This window comes from Dendropsophus ebraccatus, chromosome 14 (genome assembly GCF_027789765.1).
Source record: "Dendropsophus ebraccatus isolate aDenEbr1 chromosome 14, aDenEbr1.pat, whole genome shotgun sequence".
Taxonomy (NCBI): domain Eukaryota; kingdom Metazoa; phylum Chordata; class Amphibia; order Anura; family Hylidae; genus Dendropsophus; species Dendropsophus ebraccatus.
This window is the reverse complement of record NC_091467.1, coordinates 67,791,599-67,813,504: the sequence shown is the minus strand read 5'-3', so window position 1 is coordinate 67,813,504 and position 21,906 is coordinate 67,791,599. Positions and strand designations below refer to the sequence as shown.

Sequence of the window (21,906 nt, the reverse complement as noted above, 5' to 3'; positions counted from 1 at the left end):
GGAATATAACTACTATAATACTGCCCCCTATATACAGGAATATAACTACTATAGTACTGCTCCTATATACAAGAATATAACTACTATAATACTGCCTCTATATACAGGAATATAACTACTATAATACTGCTCCTATATACAGGAATATAACTACTATAATACTGCTCCTATATACAAGAATGTAACTACTATAATACTGCTCCTATATACAAGAATATAACTACTATAATACTGCTCCTATATACAAGAATATAACTACTATAATACTGCCTCTATATACAGGAATATAACTACTATAATACTGCCCCCTGTATACAGGAATATAACTACTATAATTATGCAAAGGAGAAGAAGGAATCCGCACTCACCGGTCAGTAGAAAAGGAAGGTTTAATAATCCAAACACCAGAGGCTGAGGCTGGGAGGGGGAAGGTCTTACGCAGGTGAACTCCTTACAGCAACAATTGTTTCTCGCCTGCTCGGCGCTTCGTCTGGCTGTGAGCAACGTCAGAGGAAGGGGGAGGTACAATATACACGGGATACAGGTGCACAACACAAGGCAAATTATAAACACCGTAAACGTGAAAAAAGAAATATAAACAATATTTACAAAAGTGTATTCATATCGTTACGTTCATTAAGGCCACATGGGCCCGTGGCATCTAACTTAAGAATCCACTGAGTTTCCCGTTTTAACAGGAGTTTGAGCCTGTCTGAACCATCTGTGGTGGGATTAACCCTCTCCAGGCCGAAGAATTATAGGAGCTTAACTGGTGCACAGTCCTAACGTGCTCAATAAGGCGGGGGACACCTTTGCCCGTGCGCACAGAATATAGGTGCTCTTTAAACCGCGTCCACAAGGGGCGCTTGGTTTTGCCTATATAAAATCTGTGGCACGGGCAGAGGATGGCATAAACCACATGGGTGGTACGGCACGTGATGAGATCGCGTACCAGACAATCATGACCTGCTAGGTTTAAATATGAGGTATTATACATTTGGACACAATAAGTGCATGAACCGCAACGTCTGTTGCCCTCAAGCCTATTCTGTTGGAGCCAGTTCACACTACGTTTAGGTGTCACCTTGGTTAAAGCATCGCCTATGGTGGCATTTTTCCTAAACGTAATGAGCGGTTTGTTGTAAGCTGTTCCGGCAAGGTCTGGGTCTTGTTGCAGCAAAAACCAATGCTTGGTAATAATGTTGCGTAAAGTATTATTCATCTGAGTGTTCTGAAATGCAAAAACAAATCTATTGTGATCGGGAGTACTGGTGGAGGAAACTTGAGACTTTTGCTTTTGGCTATGTAGTGTAGATTTTTCTACGGCTATGGTTCTGACATACGCTTTATCAACAACAGGTTGTGGGTAGCCTCTATTCAGGAGGCGAACTTTCAATTCATTAGCCTGTTTATGAAAGCCTGTGTCAGTGTCATTAATGCGTTTTATACGCAACATTTGTCCGTATGGAATAGAGTCCCGCACTTGAGGAGGGTGTGAACTATGGTAATGAAGTATGGCGTTAGCTGCAGTATGTTTACGGAAAACTGTAGTGTGTAAGTGAGTGGTTGTAGCAGTAACTAGGACGTCTAGATATTCAAGGCTGTTGCCTCCGAAGCAGGAGGTAAAAAACATATTACAAGTGTTGGTGCTATTAAGGAAAGAAATAAATGCATGAAACCTATCAACAGTGCCCTTCCAAATAATAAAAATATCATCTACAAAACGTTTGTAACAAACCAGGTCATCCAAAAAATGATTGGTAGGAGAAAAAATCAAATTAACTTCAAGCCAAGACAGAAAAAGATTGGCATACGTACAGGAGACCGGCGTGCCCATCGCAGTGCCGGTCTCCTGACGGTACCAATCTCCCTCAAAAGTGAAACAGTTATTTTGGAGCACAAAGAGGAGAGCTTCTTTAATAAACAATCTGAATTCAGAAGATTTTCCCATGCCTGTGAGGATGTGGATAATGGCCCCCACACCCGCATCATGAGGGATGCGGGTGTAGAGGCTCTCCACATCCACAGAGGCTAGGGAATAAGCAGGAGACCATTGAACATTACGAATCGCTAAGAGGAAGTCATTAGTATCCTTCAAATATGAGGAGAAACATGGCAGGATGGGGCGCAATGCCCAATCCAAGTATTGGGACAGACCCTCAGTCACTGAGCCAACCGCCGAGACGATAGGACGGCCCGGCGGGTGGCTCAGCGACTTGTGGACCTTGGGTAATAAATACCATTTAGGTATTCTGGGGGACTCAGGGATGAGCCGCTCCGCAGTCCTAGAGTCAATGACGCCTGCAGACACATGTTTGTGTAGCAAAGAACGGAGTTGTTCTTTTATTCTGGGCGTTGGGTCTTTGCTCAGCCTGGAATAGGTATGTCCATCCTGTAGTTGACGATAGGCCTCCTGTGTATAGCTGTCCCGTGTCATGATAACGGCTGCACCGCCCTTGTCAGCTCTCTTGATGAGTAAGTCTGGCCTAGACTTAAGCCACGAAAGTGCTCTACGTTCCTGAGCTGACAGATTGGAATGGGGTTGCGGGTATACTAAAGCTTTAGCATCCCGAAGTACTGCCTTCTGAAAGAGGTCGATCGAGCCACCTGGTGTCACTTGAGGGGAAAAGGTGGACGGGTTACCACCTCTGAAGGGCTCAGTAGTTGAGACTGTGTCTTCTATGGCAGGAAGATTTTCTTGAGAGTCCATGGTGGCCAAATCCAATATGCACATTTGTTCCTGTGTGCTAAATGTAGTGGGAGGGAAAAAGCCTAGAGGACCAATGGAATAATGAATTTTAGATGACTTGGAAGGTAAGGGCGTTTTTTTCTGTACAGCAAAGAATTTCTGTAGGTTGATTTTTCGTACTGCTTTGAATAAATCACTCTCAAATGTCGCCATAGAGAATTTTTCATTTAGACCAAAGTTTAGTCCTTTTGATAGGAGTGACTCAACTCCTTGGGGGAGCTCAACTCCGGAGATGTTGATGACCGAAGGAGGATCTGTTAGCGGCGCCACGAGACATGTTTGCGTTTGGTGGGGCCCCTGCTGGGCGCATTTCCACCTCTTCCCACCCCTCCTGGTTTTCTTCCTAAAGGGGGGATTCCGCTGTCATTGGGCGCAAGATTGTCAGACAAGCTTGAATCGGAATCTGTGGTCCAGAAATCCGATATTTTGTTGGTCTGCTTTTGTCTCCTTTTAGACTTCAGATTCCAATCAAAGATATGATTTTGGTCATAGTCAGCTTTGTCTCGTATGAATTTTTCCCTCTTGCGCTCCTTTAGTTCTGCTTGGAACGAGATAAGGCGTTTGTCGAGCTTGCTGAAAAAAGTAGCTGATTGAGCTTCTGGCAGGCGTGTGCGATATTCCATTTTAGCTTTCAAAAGATCTGTAGTGATCCTCTCATATTCTAGTTGATTCTTTTTGAGAATCAACTTGACCAGGTTCAGGGCATGAGAGTGGTGGGCTTCTTGCCACTCTTTAACAAATGTTGGATCGTCCTGAAACTGGGACGGTGATTTATAGGTCCGAAGGCCTCTAGGTACTCTGCCGCTGGAGACATACGACTGTAAAGAGTTAACAGTCCAGAAGGCTTTAGTTTCTTTCTCCGCTAAATTGCTGATGCGGTTTTCTAAAGATCTAATGCCAATGACTTGGACCTCCTCTTTGGTGTTGCAGGAGGTGAAAAATTCACCTGCATCCACCCTCCCAGCAATGAAAGCCTCAATAGGAGCTGTGCTGCCTATGTCCATGCCGGTATCCGTATGCGGATCATGCTGTGCCGTATCTGAGAGAGGAAGAGACATATCACAGTAGGGTGAGAAGGATTCAGACGGCACCAGCTGATAACTCCACTTGAATGGAACCGAGGGCAGTTAGATGCAGTAAGCAGTAAGTGTAGGATAAACTTTGTATGCCGGGGTGCTGGAGACTGAGAAAATGAGTATAAATATGCAAAGGAGAAGAAGGAATCCGCACTCACCGGTCAGTAGAAAAGGAAGGTTTAATAATCCAAACACCAGAGGCTGAGGCTGGGAGGGGGAAGGTCTTACGCAGGTGAACTCCTTACAGCAACAATTGTTTCTCGCCTGCTCGGCGCTTCGTCTGGCTGTGAGCAACGTCAGAGGAAGGGGGAGGTACAATATACACGGGATACAGGTGCACAACACAAGGCAAATTATAAACACCGTAAACGTGAAAAAAGAAATATAAACAATATTTACAAAAGTGTATTCATATCGTTACGTTCATTAAGGCCACATGGGCCCGTGGCATCTAACTTAAGAATCCACTGAGTTTCCCGTTTTAACAGGAGTTTGAGCCTGTCTGAACCATCTGTGGTGGGATTAACCCTCTCCAGGCCGAAGAATTGTAGGAGCTTAACATTAGACTGGTGCACAGTCCTAACGTGCTCAATAAGGCGGGGGACACCTTTGCCCGTGCGCACAGAATATAGGTGCTCTTTAAACCGCGTCCACAAGGGGCGCTTGGTTTTGCCTATATAAAATCTGTGGCACGGGCAGAGGATGGCATAAACCACATGGGTGGTACGGCACGTGATGAGATCGCGTACCAGACAATCATGACCTGCTAGGTTTAAATATGAGGTATTATACATTTGGACACAATAAGTGCATGAACCGCAACGTCTGTTGCCCTCAAGCCTATTCTGTTGGAGCCAGTTCACACTACGTTTAGGTGTCACCTTGGTTAAAGCATCGCCTATGGTGGCATTTTTCCTAAACGTAATGAGCGGTTTGTTGTAAGCTGTTCCGGCAAGGTCTGGGTCTTGTTGCAGCAAAAACCAATGCTTGGTAATAATGTTGCGTAAAGTATTATTCATCTGAGTGTTCTGAAATGCAAAAACAAATCTATTGTGATCGGGAGTACTGGTGGAGGAAACTTGAGACTTTTGCTTTTGGCTATGTAGTGTAGATTTTTCTACGGCTATGGTTCTGACATACGCTTTATCAACAACAGGTTGTGGGTAGCCTCTATTCAGGAGGCGAACTTTCAATTCATTAGCCTGTTTATGAAAGCCTGTGTCAGTGTCATTAATGCGTTTTATACGCAACATTTGTCCGTATGGAATAGAGTCCCGCACTTGAGGAGGGTGTGAACTATGGTAATGAAGTATGGCGTTAGCTGCAGTATGTTTACGGAAAACTGTAGTGTGTAAGTGAGTGGTTGTAGCAGTAACTAGGACGTCTAGATATTCAAGGCTGTTGCCTCCGAAGCAGGAGGTAAAAAACATATTACAAGTGTTGGTGCTATTAAGGAAAGAAATAAATGCATGAAACCTATCAACAGTGCCCTTCCAAATAATAAAAATATCATCTACAAAACGTTTGTAACAAACCAGGTCATCCAAAAAATGATTGGTAGGAGAAAAAATCAAATTAACTTCAAGCCAAGACAGAAAAAGATTGGCATACGTACAGGAGACCGGCGTGCCCAACCACTCACTTACACACTACAGTTTTCCGTAAACATACTGCAGCTAACGCCATACTTCATTACCATAGTTCACACCCTCCTCAAGTGCGGGACTCTATTCCATACGGACAAATGTTGCGTATAAAACGCATTAATGACACTGACACAGGCTTTCATAAACAGGCTAATGAATTGAAAGTTCGCCTCCTGAATAGAGGCTACCCACAACCTGTTGTTGATAAAGCGTATGTCAGAACCATAGCCGTAGAAAAATCTACACTACATAGCCAAAAGCAAAAGTCTCAAGTTTCCTCCACCAGTACTCCCGATCACAATAGATTTGTTTTTGCATTTCAGAACACTCAGATGAATAATACTTTACGCAACATTATTACCAAGCATTGGTTTTTGCTGCAACAAGACCCAGACCTTGCCGGAACAGCTTACAACAAACCGCTCATTACGTTTAGGAAAAATGCCACCATAGGCGATGCTTTAACCAAGGTGACACCTAAACGTAGTGTGAACTGGCTCCAACAGAATAGGCTTGAGGGCAACAGACGTTGCGGTTCATGCACTTATTGTGTCCAAATGTATAATACCTCATATTTAAACCTAGCAGGTCATGATTGTCTGGTACGCGATCTCATCACGTGCCGTACCACCCATGTGGTTTATGCCATCCTCTGCCCGTGCCACAGATTTTATATAGGCAAAACCAAGCGCCCCTTGTGGACGCGGTTTAAAGAGCACCTATATTCTGTGCGCACGGGCAAAGGTGTCCCCCGCCTTATTGAGCACGTTAGGACTGTGCACCAGTCTAATGTTAAGCTCCTACAATTCTTCGGCCTGGAGAGGGTTAATCCCACCACAGATGGTTCAGACAGGCTCAAACTCCTGTTAAAACGGGAAACTCAGTGGATTCTTAAGTTAGATGCCACGGGCCCATGTGGCCTTAATGAACGTAACGATATGAATACACTTTTGTAAATATTGTTTATATTTCTTTTTTCACGTTTACGGTGTTTATAATTTGCCTTGTGTTGTGCACCTGTATCCCGTGTATATTGTACCTCCCCCTTCCTCTGACGTTGCTCACAGCCAGACGAAGCGCCGAGCAGGCGAGAAACAATTGTTGCTGTAAGGAGTTCACCTGCGTAAGACCTTCCCCCTCCCAGCCTCAGCCTCTGGTGTTTGGATTATTAAACCTTCCTTTTCTACTGACCGGTGAGTGCGGATTCCTTCTTCTCCTTTGCATATTTATACTCATTTTCTCAGTCTCCAGCACCCCGGCATACAAAGTTTATCCTACACTTACTGCTTACTGCATCTAACTGCCCTCGGTTCCATTCAAGTGGAGTTATCAGCTGGTGCCGTCTGAATCCTTCTCACCCTACTATAACTACTATAATACTGCTCCTATATACAAGAATATAACTACTATAATACTGCCTCTATATACAGGAATATAACTACTATAATACTGCTCCTATATACAAGAATATAACTACTATAATACTGCCCCCTGTATACAGGAATATAACTACTATTATACTGCCCCCCATATACAAGAATATAACTACTATAATACTGCTCCTATATACAAGAATATAACTACTATAATACTGCTCCTATATACAGGAATATAACTACTGTAATACTGCTCCTATATACAAGAATATAACTACTATAATACTGCCTCTATATACAGGAATATAACTACTATAATACTGCTCCTATATACAAGAATATAACTACTATAATACTGCCCCCTGTATACAGGAATATACCTACTATAATACTGATCCTGTATACAAGAATATAACTACTATAATACTGCTCCTATATACAGGAATATAACTACTATAATACTGTCCCCTATATACAGGAATACAACTACTATAATACTGTTCCTATATACAAGAATATAACTACTATAATACTGCTCCTATATTCAGGAATATAACTACTATAATACTGCCTCCTATATACAAGAATATACCTACTATAAGAGCACACCTGCGTAACACCTTCCCCCTCCCAGCTCCAGCCTCCAGTGTATGGATCAATAAACCCCTTTCTCTGCTGACCGGTGAGTGCGGATTCCTTTCTCTCCATTGCATATTACATTGTCTCGCCTGTTTCCTGCACCCGGATCATTTGTGGTTTACCTGCACTGAACTTTGCTGTGTACTTCCCAGCCCTCGGTCCCATAGTTGTGTTGCCATCGGCTGGTGCCGGCTGAATCTCTCTCACCCGCATTATACCTACTATAATACTGCTCCCTATATACAGGGATATAACTACTATAATACTGCTCCTATATACAAGAATATAACTACTATAATACTACTCCTATATACAGGAATATAACTCCTATAATACTGCTCCTATATACAGGAATATAACTACCATAGTACTTTCCCAGGTATAGTTATGCAGAGATGGGGAGGGTCCTCAGTTATCCCCATATGTTGGCTCCCCTATAAATGACAGATGTCTTTTCAGTCCTCAGGAAATCCGGGAGATACTGATGCTGGCGCAGATTAACCGCCTGGAAGTCATTCCTCTCATACAGACCTTTGGACACATGGAGGTAAGAGAGTGGACAGCATGGGGGGGTCTTCTTCCACATCTTACACTCCCCTGGATATTTTCTCTTTTATAGTTTGTCCTGAAGCATAAAGAGTTTGCCCACCTCAGAGAGGTCCCTACGTACCCCAACAGCCTGAACCCCCACAAGGAGGAGTCCCACCAGCTGCTCCATGTCATGATAAGACAAGTGATGGAGCTTCATCCTGGCATTCGCTGGCTGCATATCGGCTCCGATGAGGTAGTATAGAGAAAGATTGACAGTCATCTTGTGTTTCTTCCATTTTCTCATAATTGCGCCAACAGTTGTTGCCTTTTCACCAAGCGGCTTGCCTATTGTCCTATAGCCCGTCCCAGCCTTGTGCAGGTTTACAATTTTGTTTGTGGTGTCCTTACACAGCTCTTTGGTCTTGGCCGTGGTGGAGAGGTTGGAGTGTGATTGATACCAGTAACGAGTTTAGACAGGTGCAGGTAATCCGGATAACGAATGCAGAGTAGGAGGAGAAGCTAACAGCCCTGCGAGAGGCAGAATTCTTGCCGGTCCGTCAGTGATCAGATACTTATTTCATGTAATCAATGTAAAGTTGTTATTTAACAATCATACCATGTGATTATCTGAATTTTTTTGCACTCACAGGTGAGGTGCACCTACAATAAATATTACACACCTCCCCATTCTTTGTAGGTGGAAAAACGTCCAAAATGGTCGGTGTATCCAATCCTTATTTCCCTCACTGTATGTATCAGTATATTTCTATATCTAGGTCTACTACCTGGGTGAGGGGGAGGAATCCAAAAAGCATCTTGCTGAACATGGCCAGACTGTAGAAGACCTCTTTATGTGCCACCTGAAGAAAGTAGCTGCCCACGTGGTTGCCACCTACCCGGGGGTCAGGCCCATCGCCTGGGATGACATGCTAAGGGCGGCATCTGCCCAGACATTGACAGGTCAGAGACTTTTTACCTAGGGCTCCTATGGCTGTACAAGGTAGATGGAGCTGGAGGCTTAGGCTAGGTTCACACTGCGTTTTCAGCATCCGTTTAACGGATCTGTTTTTTGCAAAAACGGATGCATTTGTGTGCATCCGTTTTTGGTCCGTTTTTCCATTGACTTTCATTATAAAAAAACACGGATCAAAACGGATGCGTTTTTTTTTTTTTACGATAAAGTACTGTTGACACTACTTTTTTGACCGTTAAAAAAAACGGATCCGTTATACGGATGCTGAAAACGCAGTGTGAACCTAGCCTTAGGGGCACTTAAGTTATCCCTACAACTTACTTTATACCCCCATAGATTCCGGATTGGCCCAGCTGGTGCAACCCATGATCTGGGACTACATTCCAAACCTGGACGTCGACAGTAGAGGTACATGGACTATTATCAGCTTAAAGGGATACTCCGTACACATTGTCATTGTTCTCTATGGAGTCCAGAGGTCTGTGCAGGCAGCATACGCCTCCCCCGACACCCCCGGATCTCTGCCCTACAGTCATGGTCTGCATTTCTTCTGTCCCTACAGTTGCTCTGATTGAGAAGTACTCGCAGTCCGGCTTCCAGAAGATCTGGCTGGCCAGCGCCTTTAAGGGGGCCACCGGTGCGTCCCAGCAGCTGACCCATATTGGACATCACCTGCAGAACCATAGACGTTGGCTCCAGGTGTTGCAGAGGATCCCCCCTGATATACTGCAAGGACTGGCCATTACTGGCTGGCAGAGGTATATAGCAGACAGGTGGTATGTCCCATCTGAGTGGGGACCCCCTTTGTTTTACACAGGGGGGATTCATTCCTCTCTATCTTTCAGGTACGACCACTTCTCGGTCCTGTGTGAGCTCCTCCCGGTGGGGATACCGTCTCTGGCCGTGTGTCTGCAGACATGGAAGAATGGTATGGTCCACTGTATATAGATTGGGTATACAGTACACTAACCAGTAAGGGCCTGAAGAGTTAGCGCCACCCCTAAACCTAGTGCCATATAGGTACTGCAACCTGGCAAACATTCTGCATCCCCCTTCATCCATTGAAGTGAATGGCGACCAGCTGCAGTACCATTGATCAGGTATGGCGCTGTTTTTGAAGGAAAGCAGTCATGACTTTGTGAACCTGTTTTTGTGTCTCCAGGTTCTTATTCTGCGCAGGCGACCGCCGCCGTCCAAGACTTCTTAGGAATGTCTCATGTGGACACAGAAAACTACTCAAGGTGAACAGACTGCACGCGGTTATGAAATATGAGTAGAGCGAGAAAAACTTCTGCTCAGCTGCTTCCTTCTGAGAAGGTTGGGTGGTGGCCGCTAAGTACTGTAATGTTTACTACCCAGCTTTCCTATACTCCTGAATTCAGAGGCACAGATTTACCATTCAGGAGTCTGGGAAAGTTGAAAACCATGTTACACATCACCCAGCTTTCCTAGGGAGGAGTGAGACAAGGCCTGGGGATCCCCACCTGTGCCACAGTGTTTTCCAGGCGTCTCTGCTCTCAGCTGAGCTTCTGTTAGCATGTATCTTCTATCTTGTGGCAGTGAAGCTTCCGGATCCTTCCCTGGCAGTGAGGTCTTTATACTGATCACCCAGATCACATTCTTCCTGAAGAACCCCACACAGGAATTCCTAGAGAAAAACCGGTGAGTACAAACCCCAAGATAGAGGGATCCAGTATAGTATACAGGAGGGGGAAGATGTGCAGGGATCCAGTGTAGTATACAGGAGGAGGAAGATGTGCAGGGATCCAGTATAGTATACAGGAGGAGATAAAGGTATAGGGATCCAGTATAGTATACAGGAGGAGGAAGATGTGCAGGGATCCAGTATAGTATACAGGAGGAGGAAGATGTGCAGGGATCCAATATAGTATACAGGAGGAGGAAGATGTGCAGGGATCCAGTATAGTATACAGGAGGAGGAAGATGTGCCGGAATCCAGAATAGTATACAGGAGGAGGATGTGCAGGGATCCATTATAGTATACAGGAGGAGGAAGATGAGCAGGGATCCAGTGTAGTATACAGTAGGAGGAAGATGTGCAGGGATCCAGTATAGTATACAGGAGGAGGATGTGCAGGGATCCAGTATAGTATACAGGAGGAGGAAGATGTGCAGGGATCCAGTATAGTATACAGGAAGAGATAGAGGTGTGGGGATCCAGTATAGTATACAGGAGGAGGAGGATGTGCAGGGATCCAGTGTAGTATACAGGAGGAGGAAGATATGCAGGGATCCAGAATAGTATACAGGAGGAGGATGTGCAGGGATCCATTATAGTATACAGGAGGAGATGGAGGTGCAGGGATCCAGTACAGTATACAAGAGAAGGAGGATGTGCAGGGATCCAGTATAGTTTACAGGAGGAAGAAGATATGCAGGGATCTAGTATAGTATACAGGAGGAGGAGGATGTGCAGGGTCCAGTATAGTATACAGGAGGAGGAGGATGTGCAGGGATCCAGAATAGTATACAGGAGGAGGAGGATGTGCAGGGATCCAGAATAGTATACAGGAGGAGGATGTGCAGGGATCCATTGTAGTATACAGGAGGAGGAGGATGTGCAGGAATCCAGTGTAGTATACAGGAGGAGGAGGATGTGCAGGGATCCAGTGTAGTATACAGGAGGAGGAGGATGTGCAGGGATCCAGTGTAGTATACAGGAGGAGGAGGATGTGCAGGGATCCAGAATAGTATACAGGAGGAGGATGTGCAGGGATCCATTGTAGTATACAGGAGGAGGAGGATGTGCAGGGATCCAGTGTAGTATACAGGAGGAGGAGGATGTGCAGGGATCCAGTGTAGTATACAGGAGGAGGAGGATGTGCAGGGATCTGCTGTAGAATGAGGAAACATAAAGGACTGATGTGTCAGTAAACATATTTCATTGTTTCCTTACAGATTTGTCTCCGGTTGGTTCAGTCCATTTCACAGAAAGAGAAAAATTATTCATCCCATAATGGTGCAGCAGATAGAACCCGAGGCTGTGAGGTAAGAATATCAGTGATAAACATCCGCCATATTGTAAGTGTAATATCCCCGATAGTGTACAGGAGACAGCATGCAGTGTCATAGGGGGCAGTATTATAGTAGTTATATTCCTGTATATAGGAGCAGCATTATAGTAGTTATATTCCTGTATATAGGGAGCAGTGTTATAGTAGTTATATCCCTGTATATAGGAGCGGTATTATAGTAGTTATATTCCTGTATATAGGGAGCAGTGTTATAGTAGTTATATTCTTGTATATAGGAGCAGTATTATAGTAGTTATATTCCTGTATATAGGAGCAGTATTATAGTAGTTATAGTCTTGTATATAGGGGGCAGCATTATAGTAGTTATATTCTTGTATATAGGAGCAGTATTATAGTAGTTATATTCTTGTATATAGGAGGCAGTATTATAGTAGTATATTCCTGTATATAGGGGCAGTATTATAGTAGTTATATTCTTGTATATAGGAGCAGTATTATAGTAGTTATATTCTTGTATATAGGAGCAGTATTATAGTAGTTATATTCCTGTATATAGAAGCAGTATTATAGTAGTTATATTCTTGTATATATAGGAGCAGTATTATAGTAGTATATTCCTGTATATAGGAGCAGTATTATGGTAGTTATATTCTTGTATATAGGAGCAGTATTATAGTAGTTATATCCTTGTATATAGGAGCAGTATTATAGTAGTTATATCCTTGTATATAGGAGCAGTATTATAGTAGTTATCATGTAGCAATCCCTTCTTTTTTCTCTGCCCTCAGTCTCTTATCCAATTGGACATTACTCCTTGGTGACCTCCATGCAGCTTTGCTGAAGATCTTTCCTGCTGTCACAGTAGAGGAGTGGATGGAGGAACATGCACTTCCATATTACATACAGCTTCAAGAACTAGTGGAAGATCTGAACACTGCCCTGGAGAACCAGACATAGATGGGATCAGGTTCTATACAATCAAGAACATAAGTATTTGATGCCAATTTTGCAAGTTTTCCCACCTACAGAGAATGGAAATGTTCTCTCTCTCACAGATGAAATGACCTACAATATAAAAATAAAAAAAAATAAAAAAACACAGACCTCTCCATTCTTTGCAGGTGGGAAAACTTGCAAAATCATCCGTGGTTCGAATACTTATATTCTCCACTGTTTCAGCTATTTCTGAGCCTCTATCTTGATTTTATATCTTTGTTTCTATTCTGGTCTTAGTCCTTTTATTGCTGCGCAAGTTTGACTTTTTGTTAAATTTTAGCTGCGTCCAGAGTTGTACCATGACTGGCACTCTGTCATTCTGGCATGATTCTGATTCTGTCAGCATTGTGGTGTCAGTCATTGCACAGCACTCTGATCCCCAGCAGGGGGCAGCAGGGAGATTTGATGTCGTTCAGCCAGAAAGTTTACAAGCTACCCATTATATTCCTTGGTGCAGCTTTGGGTGTGACTGGAGGATAAGACGGTTGGTGTAAATTCTTTGTAAATCACTGTTATTTTTCTGTACAAATTTTATTACTTTCTGCCAATGATAAAGAAAACATGCACTATATCAACTACTACTTTAATTGCTCTGATTGTCCAACACTACTTGAAATCTCACAAATCCAGGAGCTGAAGGCTGAATGAAGGAAAAAAGATTATGTGGTTAGGTTATGTCGCCTTACAAGTAAAATTTCTCCAGTATTATTTTTTGCCACATTAAAGGATTTTTCCTGATTTCCTGGAGCTGCCCAACACCAGTCCTGCCCCCTAGAGGTGACCAGTCTACACACGTAGTAAGGGTCACTGTGTATACTTCTTATAGTTCTATTGCAGAAAGAACGTCTTTAGATCAGTATTGCTAGATCAGGATGCTACAGGGTGGAGTATTAAACCATCATCCTGCCCCAGTGACCATTACAGTGGTTCTCTACCTAGAAATATAGGTAGGGAATAGGGATAGTTGCATTACTTATTAGTTCTATCCTGTATTATACTCCAGAGCTGCACTCACTATTCTGCTGGTGGGGTCACTGTGTACATACATTACATTACTGATCCTGAGTTACATCCTGTATTATAATGCAGAGCTGCACTCACTATTCTGCTGGTGGGGTCACTGTGTACATACATTACTGATCCTGAGTTACATCCTGTATTATACTCCAGAGCTGCACTCACTATTCTGCTGTATACTGAGTGGTAGAAGCATCGTAATACCAGGTGGTAACCATCTTATACTTTATTCACCGTATAAAAAAACAATACAGGTCACATAAACACAGCTTTTGGGTTTCAAGTAATCTAACATGATGAATGTTCATTGTATAATACACATATAATACATAAAGTGTAACATTCCTACACCCTGTACCGTGAGGGTTGGTCCTGGAGAACTAGGCCTCATTTACATGAACCGCGGGGGTCTGGATTCTTTGTCTGAGACTTTGAATCTTTCATTGAGATCAGCATTTACAGTGTGTTGTACGCTATAGACATTTTAGTCTGGAAACATGGAGTGTCAGAGGGATGAGTAGTATCCGAGAAAGCAGTGTTTGGCCAAAAGTGAACATCCCCTTTAAGTACCTACTGCATTTAAATTGTGGCAGAAAAAATACACAAGTCAGATTTAAAATAATAAATAAATTCTACAGTGACGTAGGATCAAGCTCTATAAATCTATGGAAAGATAAACCTATAGAATATAGGTGGGTGACTACTTCTGCCAGGGTAAAAAAGGTGGCACTATGGGGGAGATTTATCAAACATGGTGTAAAGTGAAACTGGCTCAGTTGCCCCTAGCAACCAATCAGATTCCACCTTTCATTCCTCACAGACTCTTTGGAAAATAAAAGGTGGAATCTGATTGGTTGCTAGGGGCAACTGAGCCAGTTTTACTTTACACCATGTTTGATAAATCTCCTCCTAGATTTCCTAGGAATGCACCATAACATAGTCCATAGTTCATGTCATTGCTAAATCCAGACCCGCCAACACTCAGGAATGGACAATAGGCCATATACTAGGAATACAGCAGTCTTTATAATATGCATTATTAATATAGCCTGTGGATATTATATAAAAGGGATATTTCCCTCTTAACCCTTTAAGGAAGGCTATAACCATCATGCACTGCAGGCAGCTCTAAAATAATACAGCAGGCAGAAAAATCAGACCATAAGTTCTTCACACTGAGCAATAACTGTACCACGCCCATAGTCGCCCCCATAACCCTGAGCTTCAAGCCCCGCCTCAAAACACAAGAGCTCCTCCCTCTGAAGTTGGTCCCATCTTTTTTCCTCCCCAAAGACTGCTGGCAACTGTACATACCATATGTTATACTGTTTATCCTTAAAGGGGTAGTGCGGCGGCAAATAATTATTCACAGAATAACACACATTACAAAGTTATACAACTTTGTAATGTATGTTATGTCTGTGAATGGCCCCCTTCCCCGTGTCCCACCACCCCCACCCGTGTACCCGGAAGTGTGGTGCGCTATACATTACCTGTCACGTGCCGACAGCCGTCTCCGATCTTCAGTCAGTGACGTCTTCTTCGGCCGGCCGGCGAACAGCTCCGACTGTTCCGAATGCCGGCCGCCCTCTGCAGCGTCATCCGATGCTCAGCCGCGATTGGCTGAGCATAACTGTGCTCAGCCAATAGCGGCTGAGCATAGTTGTGACGCGGCAGAGGGGGGACAGCGGCAGGGATTCGGCTGTCCGTCCGAAGATGACGTTTGGCACAAAATGGCGGACGGCCCTCAACACGGTTCAGGTAATGTATAATGCACCACACACTTCTGGGTACACGGGTGGGGGTGGTGGGACACGGGGAAGGGGGCCATTCACAGACATAACATACATTACAAAGTTGTATAACTTTGTAATGTGTGTTATTCTGTGAATAATTCTTTACCGCCGCACTACCCCTTTAACATTAAAAGTTATCTTGCAGGCAATGGAGACATTATGTAACAAAGCATGTAAGTTGGGGGCTCGTCCGGGGTTCGGAAAACAATAGAACTCTTCTCCATGGCTAGGTCTAATAGTGTAGGAGTCGAGTGAATGGGGCCGAGCTGCAATACCAGACACAGATCCATGGAGAAGAGTGGCGCTGTAGGGGAGGAAAAACAAGAAAATAATTTTTCCATTCCTAGTCAACCCCCTTTAAGTACCATAAAACTTTACAATATTTCAGTAGAAAGTTCTAAAATCTAGAATTGGATTTTTTTTTCTTTGGAGAAACAGAGAACACTTGCTCAGCATGCACCCCAAGAAGGAGCACAGACAACGTGTTCAGAATGATACATTTGATAAGCTCCCCCTAGTGGACAAATAACACTGAACTGTAGATTGAGTTGGTAAATGTCTGCAATAAATAGGAAATATTTGGAGGCAACTAAGGTGTATCACCCTTCAAGGCACATGAGACTGAACTCTAAATATAGTGCAAGACTAAGATGCAATTTAAAAAAAAAAAAAAAATCTTAAAAAGCTAAAATTCCCAATGTTTTGCTTTGGTCGGCATTGGCCACCATATCTGCAATATGCTGGTGGCCCAGGTGAGCGTCAACTCATTTTTCAGCCTGATCTAGAGGCTCGTCACTGTCGCTGCTCTCCTCCTCGATTCGGGAGTGGAATCCTGCCGTGTCCAGATCCAAGAAGGTGGTCAGAAGTTTTGCCACCGCTTCAACATCACTGGTGGAGGAAGTAGAATTAAGAGAAGATCAGATGAGAAGCCTCAATGGTTACAAATACTGCAAGAAGACCCTCAAAGATCTTACCTTCTACCTCCTAGTACCGCACTCTGCGTGAGAGGGTGGGAGATACCCGTCACAAGACGTAGGACGATGAGGTAGCCCTTCCCGAAATATCGTACCTTCTCCTCCTCAACATTCACGTCCCTGATCTCTTTGATCAGAACCACCACTACGAGAAAGAACATTATGTGGTCAACATGTCTTGACCCACCAAGAACTTCTTAACTTCTGCTTGCCTTTCACGTATGACCAGATCCTTCAGCCTCATCCCCTACCTTGCTCTTGGCCTCCTCTACAGAAGGTCAGTATTTTCTTGTACAGGTTGAAGGTCTTCAGGACGGCCTTTCCTGCCTTCTTATCGAATATCGCTTCCTGGGAGAGAGAGAAGAACATGGACCTAATGAGTCTATGGGATATCCCACCCAACTGAGTTCTAAATGGTCCCACCCGCCCCTTACCTCCCATTCTTCAAGATTCTGCAAGGCCACAAACAAGCAGCCGGCCACATAAAACAGCTTCCACGCCCAGGAGTCTGTGTTGGAAAGAAATGTGACAGCTATAATATTATAGACATTGGGTTAAGAAGCCACAATCCCCAGAGGACCACCCAAGGCCATCAGATACATGTCTCAGTGACTGGTACCAAAGTCTTTTTTGAGGGCAAATATCTACGGACCCAGAAGACCATCAGACCATGAGCTACGATGGGTCTAAGGCAGAAGAGAGTTTCTGGGATGAGCAACGAGGCAAGAGCCTTAGTACCAAGCTTAGAGGGATGGACTAAAATGTATTTAATTTATTTATTTAATTTATAATGAAACACATTTTATATAGTAGTCAAGATGGAGTTCCAGTCTCCTGGTACCTACCTGTACTGTAGTAGGCTGCAGCCAGGCCGACAGAGCCGATTCCTACAGGGAAGAAGAGATGGAGATTTAAAAAAAAAGTCAGCTTCATGATGTCACATTGATTACATCATATGTCTTTATAAGGTGACGCATCACAGGTCATATGCACTTCTAAACAGATGTGGGAGCCATCAGCATGATGCTGTTTACAGACCCTCTATCTGGCATATTGAGTCCACAGGAGTTTACTGCTCTGAAGTCTTATGACTGTATATATGACTGTATAAGTCTTGGCTACTAGGTGTCTCCCTTCCCTGCAATGTGCTCTGTCCATTGTCTGTTGTTAGGGGAAATCTGTCTCTAGTAAGAGCTAAAGCAAGACAAAATAAAAAAAAATAAGGAAGTGAAGCTTAGGGTGTATTCTGTAAAAGAAAGAGAGAAAGTCTGGACTGTGTTTAACTGAAAACTGAGCCAGACTACAACTAGGGATGGTCCACACTGTACCTGAAAGGTAAATGGAGGCTTTTCACTCATTTCTCCATCCATAAAGCTCTGAGCAGCTGTCTCTTGTATAAATACCTGTGTACCTGCTGCTGTATGTCCACTGTGCTGTGGTTTAATCTCCATCTCCACCCTCCGCTTAGCTTCTGCTCAGTAGCAGCAGCTTGGTGCTTAGTTTAATCCCTTTCTTCATTGCACCTCACAAAGCCAATGCATCAGTAACTCCTTCCCCAACATCATCTATAGTAGTATGTAAATCATAAGCCCAGCATCGTGCCAGCCTGTTCAGTCCAGAGCACCTTTTCCAGGACACAGCAGGGATCAGTATGAGTTGAGCTGTGATTGGCCAAACAAGTAAGGGAAAGAAAGTCCATGACTGAGCACTAAAGGGAAGCAGCCCAGCTCTGTGCACCATGCTGGGGACTCTCAGGGGCCAAGTAACAACAGGAGGAGCACTAACATCACCTGCCACCACTCAGGAAGGTGTTCTACTCTCGGGACTCACCAACCAACAGCGACCATGAGCGGATGCTGGGATTCCTTTTCAGGTGCAGGAGGGTCCCGGTGCGGCTTTCTACGTGCATATACATCTCTGGGCCTGTCCGAGAAGAGAAGATGCAATATAAGACATAAAGATAAGGGTCCACACATCTATGAGCACGCTGAATGGGTGGTGGTCTTGTCTAGTGGACCCTCCATAAGCATGGACACTGCCACCATCTACAGTATGTATAACTGCAAAACATCAGGCTCCTTCATGGTCTGAGACCATGATGCTTTGCAGCAGGATCTCCTATACACCCATATAGGTAAAGGGGTTTCCCTGCCCAGACCAGGAGATCTCCAGCACCATGCAGAGGAGGAGATGGTGGTGACAACCCCCGGGCTCCAACCAGTCATCTCCATTTTAGAGACACTGAACGGAATCCCAGAAGAGGAAGAAGAATGGGGAAGTGTCAGAGCCAGGACTTGTCACCCCGGGGAGCAGCGTCACATGGCAGCGGACAAACTCAACACAACACCCGCTGACTCAGACATCAACTAAGCAAAGACGGTGACTGATCAGGATGCCGAGTATCATAAATGGGGATGGGGGCGACAACTATCAGAAACATGAATGGGGACAAAAAGCGCCAACTATCAGAGACATGAATGGGGACAAAAAGCGCCAACTATCAGAGACATGAATGGGGACATGGGCAAAAATTATCAGAGACATGCATGGGGATGGGGCAACAACTATTAGAGACATGCATGGGGATGGGGCAACAACTATTAGAGACATGCATGGGGACAAGGAGTGCCAGCTACTACATGCACTTACAACTAATAAATAATGTAATAAACAGTGATCGCTCATCAGCTGGTGGAAACTACAACTCCCATCATGCCACAACAATCCTCCACAGACTTTTCAGCAGTTTCAAAACTACAATTCCTAGTTTGCCAAGACAGACTGCAACATCTAGTCAAGTGTTTGCTAATCTCTGGCTCTTTAGCTATTGCAAAACTACAACTCCCAGCATGACCCCTGACAGCCGCAACCGCAAGTTCTAGGGCAGCATTTCCCAACCAATGTTTCAGTTGTCACAAAACTACAACTCCCAGCATCCCCCCAACAGCCTGTGCCATTTATAGCAGCATCCAGCTGTCAGGGCATGCTGGGAGTTGTAGTTGTGCAACAGCCTGGAGGGTTGGAGATCACTAATACAGAGCATGCTAAACCATGCAAATGATGCCAAAAACAGCCATAAGGTGCATGCTGGGAGAAGTAGTCCTACCACACAGACAAGACAGAGTAGCTAGGGTCGAGAGGGTCACAGGGCCTGTTCACACTTGATGTACAGAATGTAAATGATGCAGAAAATTCCCAACTTCTGGGCTTGAACTGCGTTGATACACTGTAACAGTGCTGCAGCTGAACACAGACGGCTGTACCGCTCCCTGGCATTGCTAGTGCACAATACAGAGGCTGCCCCCTCTATAACAACACATCAGCGGCCCCTGACCCCCAGCAGGCAGACAATACACCACACATAGCACACATACCTGCTGGAGCTCTCCTGCCTGCAGTCCTGCGCTTCCCCAGTACACGCTCCAACCCGGGGCATGCTGGGATACGGGATGACCCACCCAGGCTTCACATTCATACAGCTACATCAGCATTGGCCGCTAGATGGCTCTATATCCGCTTATTTTATAGTGTCATTTCAACACTGACCTCTAGATGGCTCTACATTCATTTATTTTATTGTGTTATTCCACCATTGACCACAAGATGGCTCTACATTCATTTATTTTATTGTGTTATTCCACCATTGACCACAAGATGGCTCTATATTCATCTATTTTATAGTGTTATTCCAACATTGACCACAAGATGGCTCTACAATCATTTATTTTATAGTGTTATTCCAACATTGACCACAAGATGGCTCTACAATCATTTATTTTATAGTGTTATTCCAACATTGACCACAAGATGGCTCTACAATCATTTATTTTATAGTGTTATTCCAACATTGACCACATGATGGCTCTACAATCATTTATTTTATAGTGTTATTCCAACATTGACCACAAGATGGCTCTATATTCATCTATTTTTACTGTTATTCCAATATTGACCACATGATGGCTCTACAATCATTTATTTTATAGTGTTATTTCAACACTGACCACTAGATGGCTCTACATTCATTTATTTTATAGTGTTATCCCAACATTGACCACTAGATGGCTCTGGGCCAATTTATTTATAAACATTATTCCAATATTGACTAATAGATGGCGATACAAGCAGCTTTTAACTATATTCCAGCAATCATGCTATTACAACATTTGCCACTGGGTGGCGTAAAGGTATATAGTCAGTTTATTGTATAATGTTATTTAAACATTGACCACTAGATGGCTCTCGTAGCCTATGACTATTTTAGCCGTGTCGCTTTAAAGTGTCATTCCAACAAATGCCACTGGGTGGCGGGGTTACACAGTACACAATTATCTTGCTATACCGGCACTGGTCGCTAGATGGCTATACATTAGTTTATTTTATAATGCTATTCCACCATTGACCATTGGGTGGCGATATATCACTATAGTATCCTATACTATACTTTACTACGCACTATTAGCGCTACAATTACGCAACTCTACAATTTACCACTGGGTGGCGGAAGTGAAATCTTCAGTTTACATATACAGTATCTTGTTATACAAATAATGGACACTAGATGGCGCTGCGCCCATTCGTTCAACATCCCAGGGTTCCAATAAGGTCACACTCATGTTGATATACCAACAGAGATCACTAGATGGCGCTGCAGCTCTTCACATTTATAATCCTACACTGGAACTAATGATTGCAGAGGGAAACTACAGCAGCAGTTGGTTCTCAGGGCATTCTGGGATTAGTAGTCCTACAGTGTATATGGTGCCTATAGCTGACCAGGTGCTGTAAGGTTATTTGCAGTGCTCCCCGCCCTGTGGCTGTCGAGCTGTTGCAAAACTACAAATCCCATCATGCCCTACTCGTATGAGACATATAATGGCGCCTCGCAGCGCCCCCTAACGACTATAAGGAACGTTGCTCTATCCGACTAATCCCAATAGTTTACTATGGGCACATGACCCCATCTGTAATCAAGTAATGGATCTTCATATTAACCTTTTTGTCTCCATTCACGGAGACATTTTGCGTGAGTCACCTCCTTATACTATACATTGTTTGGTCTTCAGAAAAATGGCCGCCGCATGTGCACTACTAGACTTGCAATATTTGTTGTAGTGGGCGGAGTTTATGAGGCCGT

General features: G+C 43.9%; 2 protein-coding genes across 4 annotated transcripts in view; one reads left to right on the top strand and one right to left on the bottom strand.

Annotated features, from left to right (window-relative positions):
- The window catches only part of HEXD (hexosaminidase D), a 112,563-nt gene extending 99,010 nt beyond the window's left edge, over positions 1–13,553 (top strand). For all 3 annotated transcript variants that reach the window (XM_069952119.1, XM_069952118.1, XM_069952117.1), the window contains 10 exons: positions 7,946–8,033; positions 8,106–8,270; positions 8,794–8,977; positions 9,327–9,398; positions 9,553–9,748; positions 9,836–9,918; positions 10,153–10,231; positions 10,551–10,652; positions 11,910–11,999; positions 12,775–13,553. In XM_069952119.1, coding sequence (XP_069808220.1) covers positions 7,946–8,033; positions 8,106–8,270; positions 8,794–8,977; positions 9,327–9,398; positions 9,553–9,748; positions 9,836–9,918; positions 10,153–10,231; positions 10,551–10,652; positions 11,910–11,999; positions 12,775–12,943 — 1,228 coding nt within the window. In that variant the 3' untranslated portion in view covers positions 12,944–13,553. The remainder of the gene's footprint in view (positions 1–7,945; positions 8,034–8,105; positions 8,271–8,793; positions 8,978–9,326; positions 9,399–9,552; positions 9,749–9,835; positions 9,919–10,152; positions 10,232–10,550; positions 10,653–11,909; positions 12,000–12,774) is intronic.
- Positions 13,554–15,879: 2,326 nt separating this feature from the next.
- On the bottom strand, positions 15,880–20,211 carry CYBC1 (cytochrome b-245 chaperone 1). The gene is made up of 7 exons (XM_069952567.1): positions 20,144–20,211; positions 18,600–18,692; positions 17,615–17,656; positions 17,204–17,277; positions 17,021–17,117; positions 16,770–16,914; positions 15,880–16,683 (listed from the first exon to the last, which is right to left on the bottom strand). Exons 2-7 carry the CDS (start codon positions 18,682–18,684, stop codon positions 16,560–16,562), a joined length of 567 nt encoding a protein of 188 aa, XP_069808668.1. The 5' UTR covers positions 18,685–18,692; positions 20,144–20,211; the 3' UTR covers positions 15,880–16,559.
- Positions 20,212–21,906: the final 1,695 nt, after the last annotated feature.

Excerpts from the sequence above, each read along its gene's own strand:
- CYBC1 (XM_069952567.1), bottom strand. The coding sequence starts at position 18,684 with ATGTATATGCACGTAGAAAGCCGCACCGGGACCCTCCTGCACCTGAAA. Across the intron at positions 17,657-18,599 it reads CTCATGGTCGCTGTTGGTTG|GAATCGGCTCTGTCGGCCTG; the intron begins GTGAGTCCCGAG and ends TCTTCCCTGTAG. Across the intron at positions 17,278-17,614 it reads TGCAGCCTACTACAGTACAG|ACTCCTGGGCGTGGAAGCTG; the intron begins GTAGGTACCAGG and ends TTTCCAACACAG.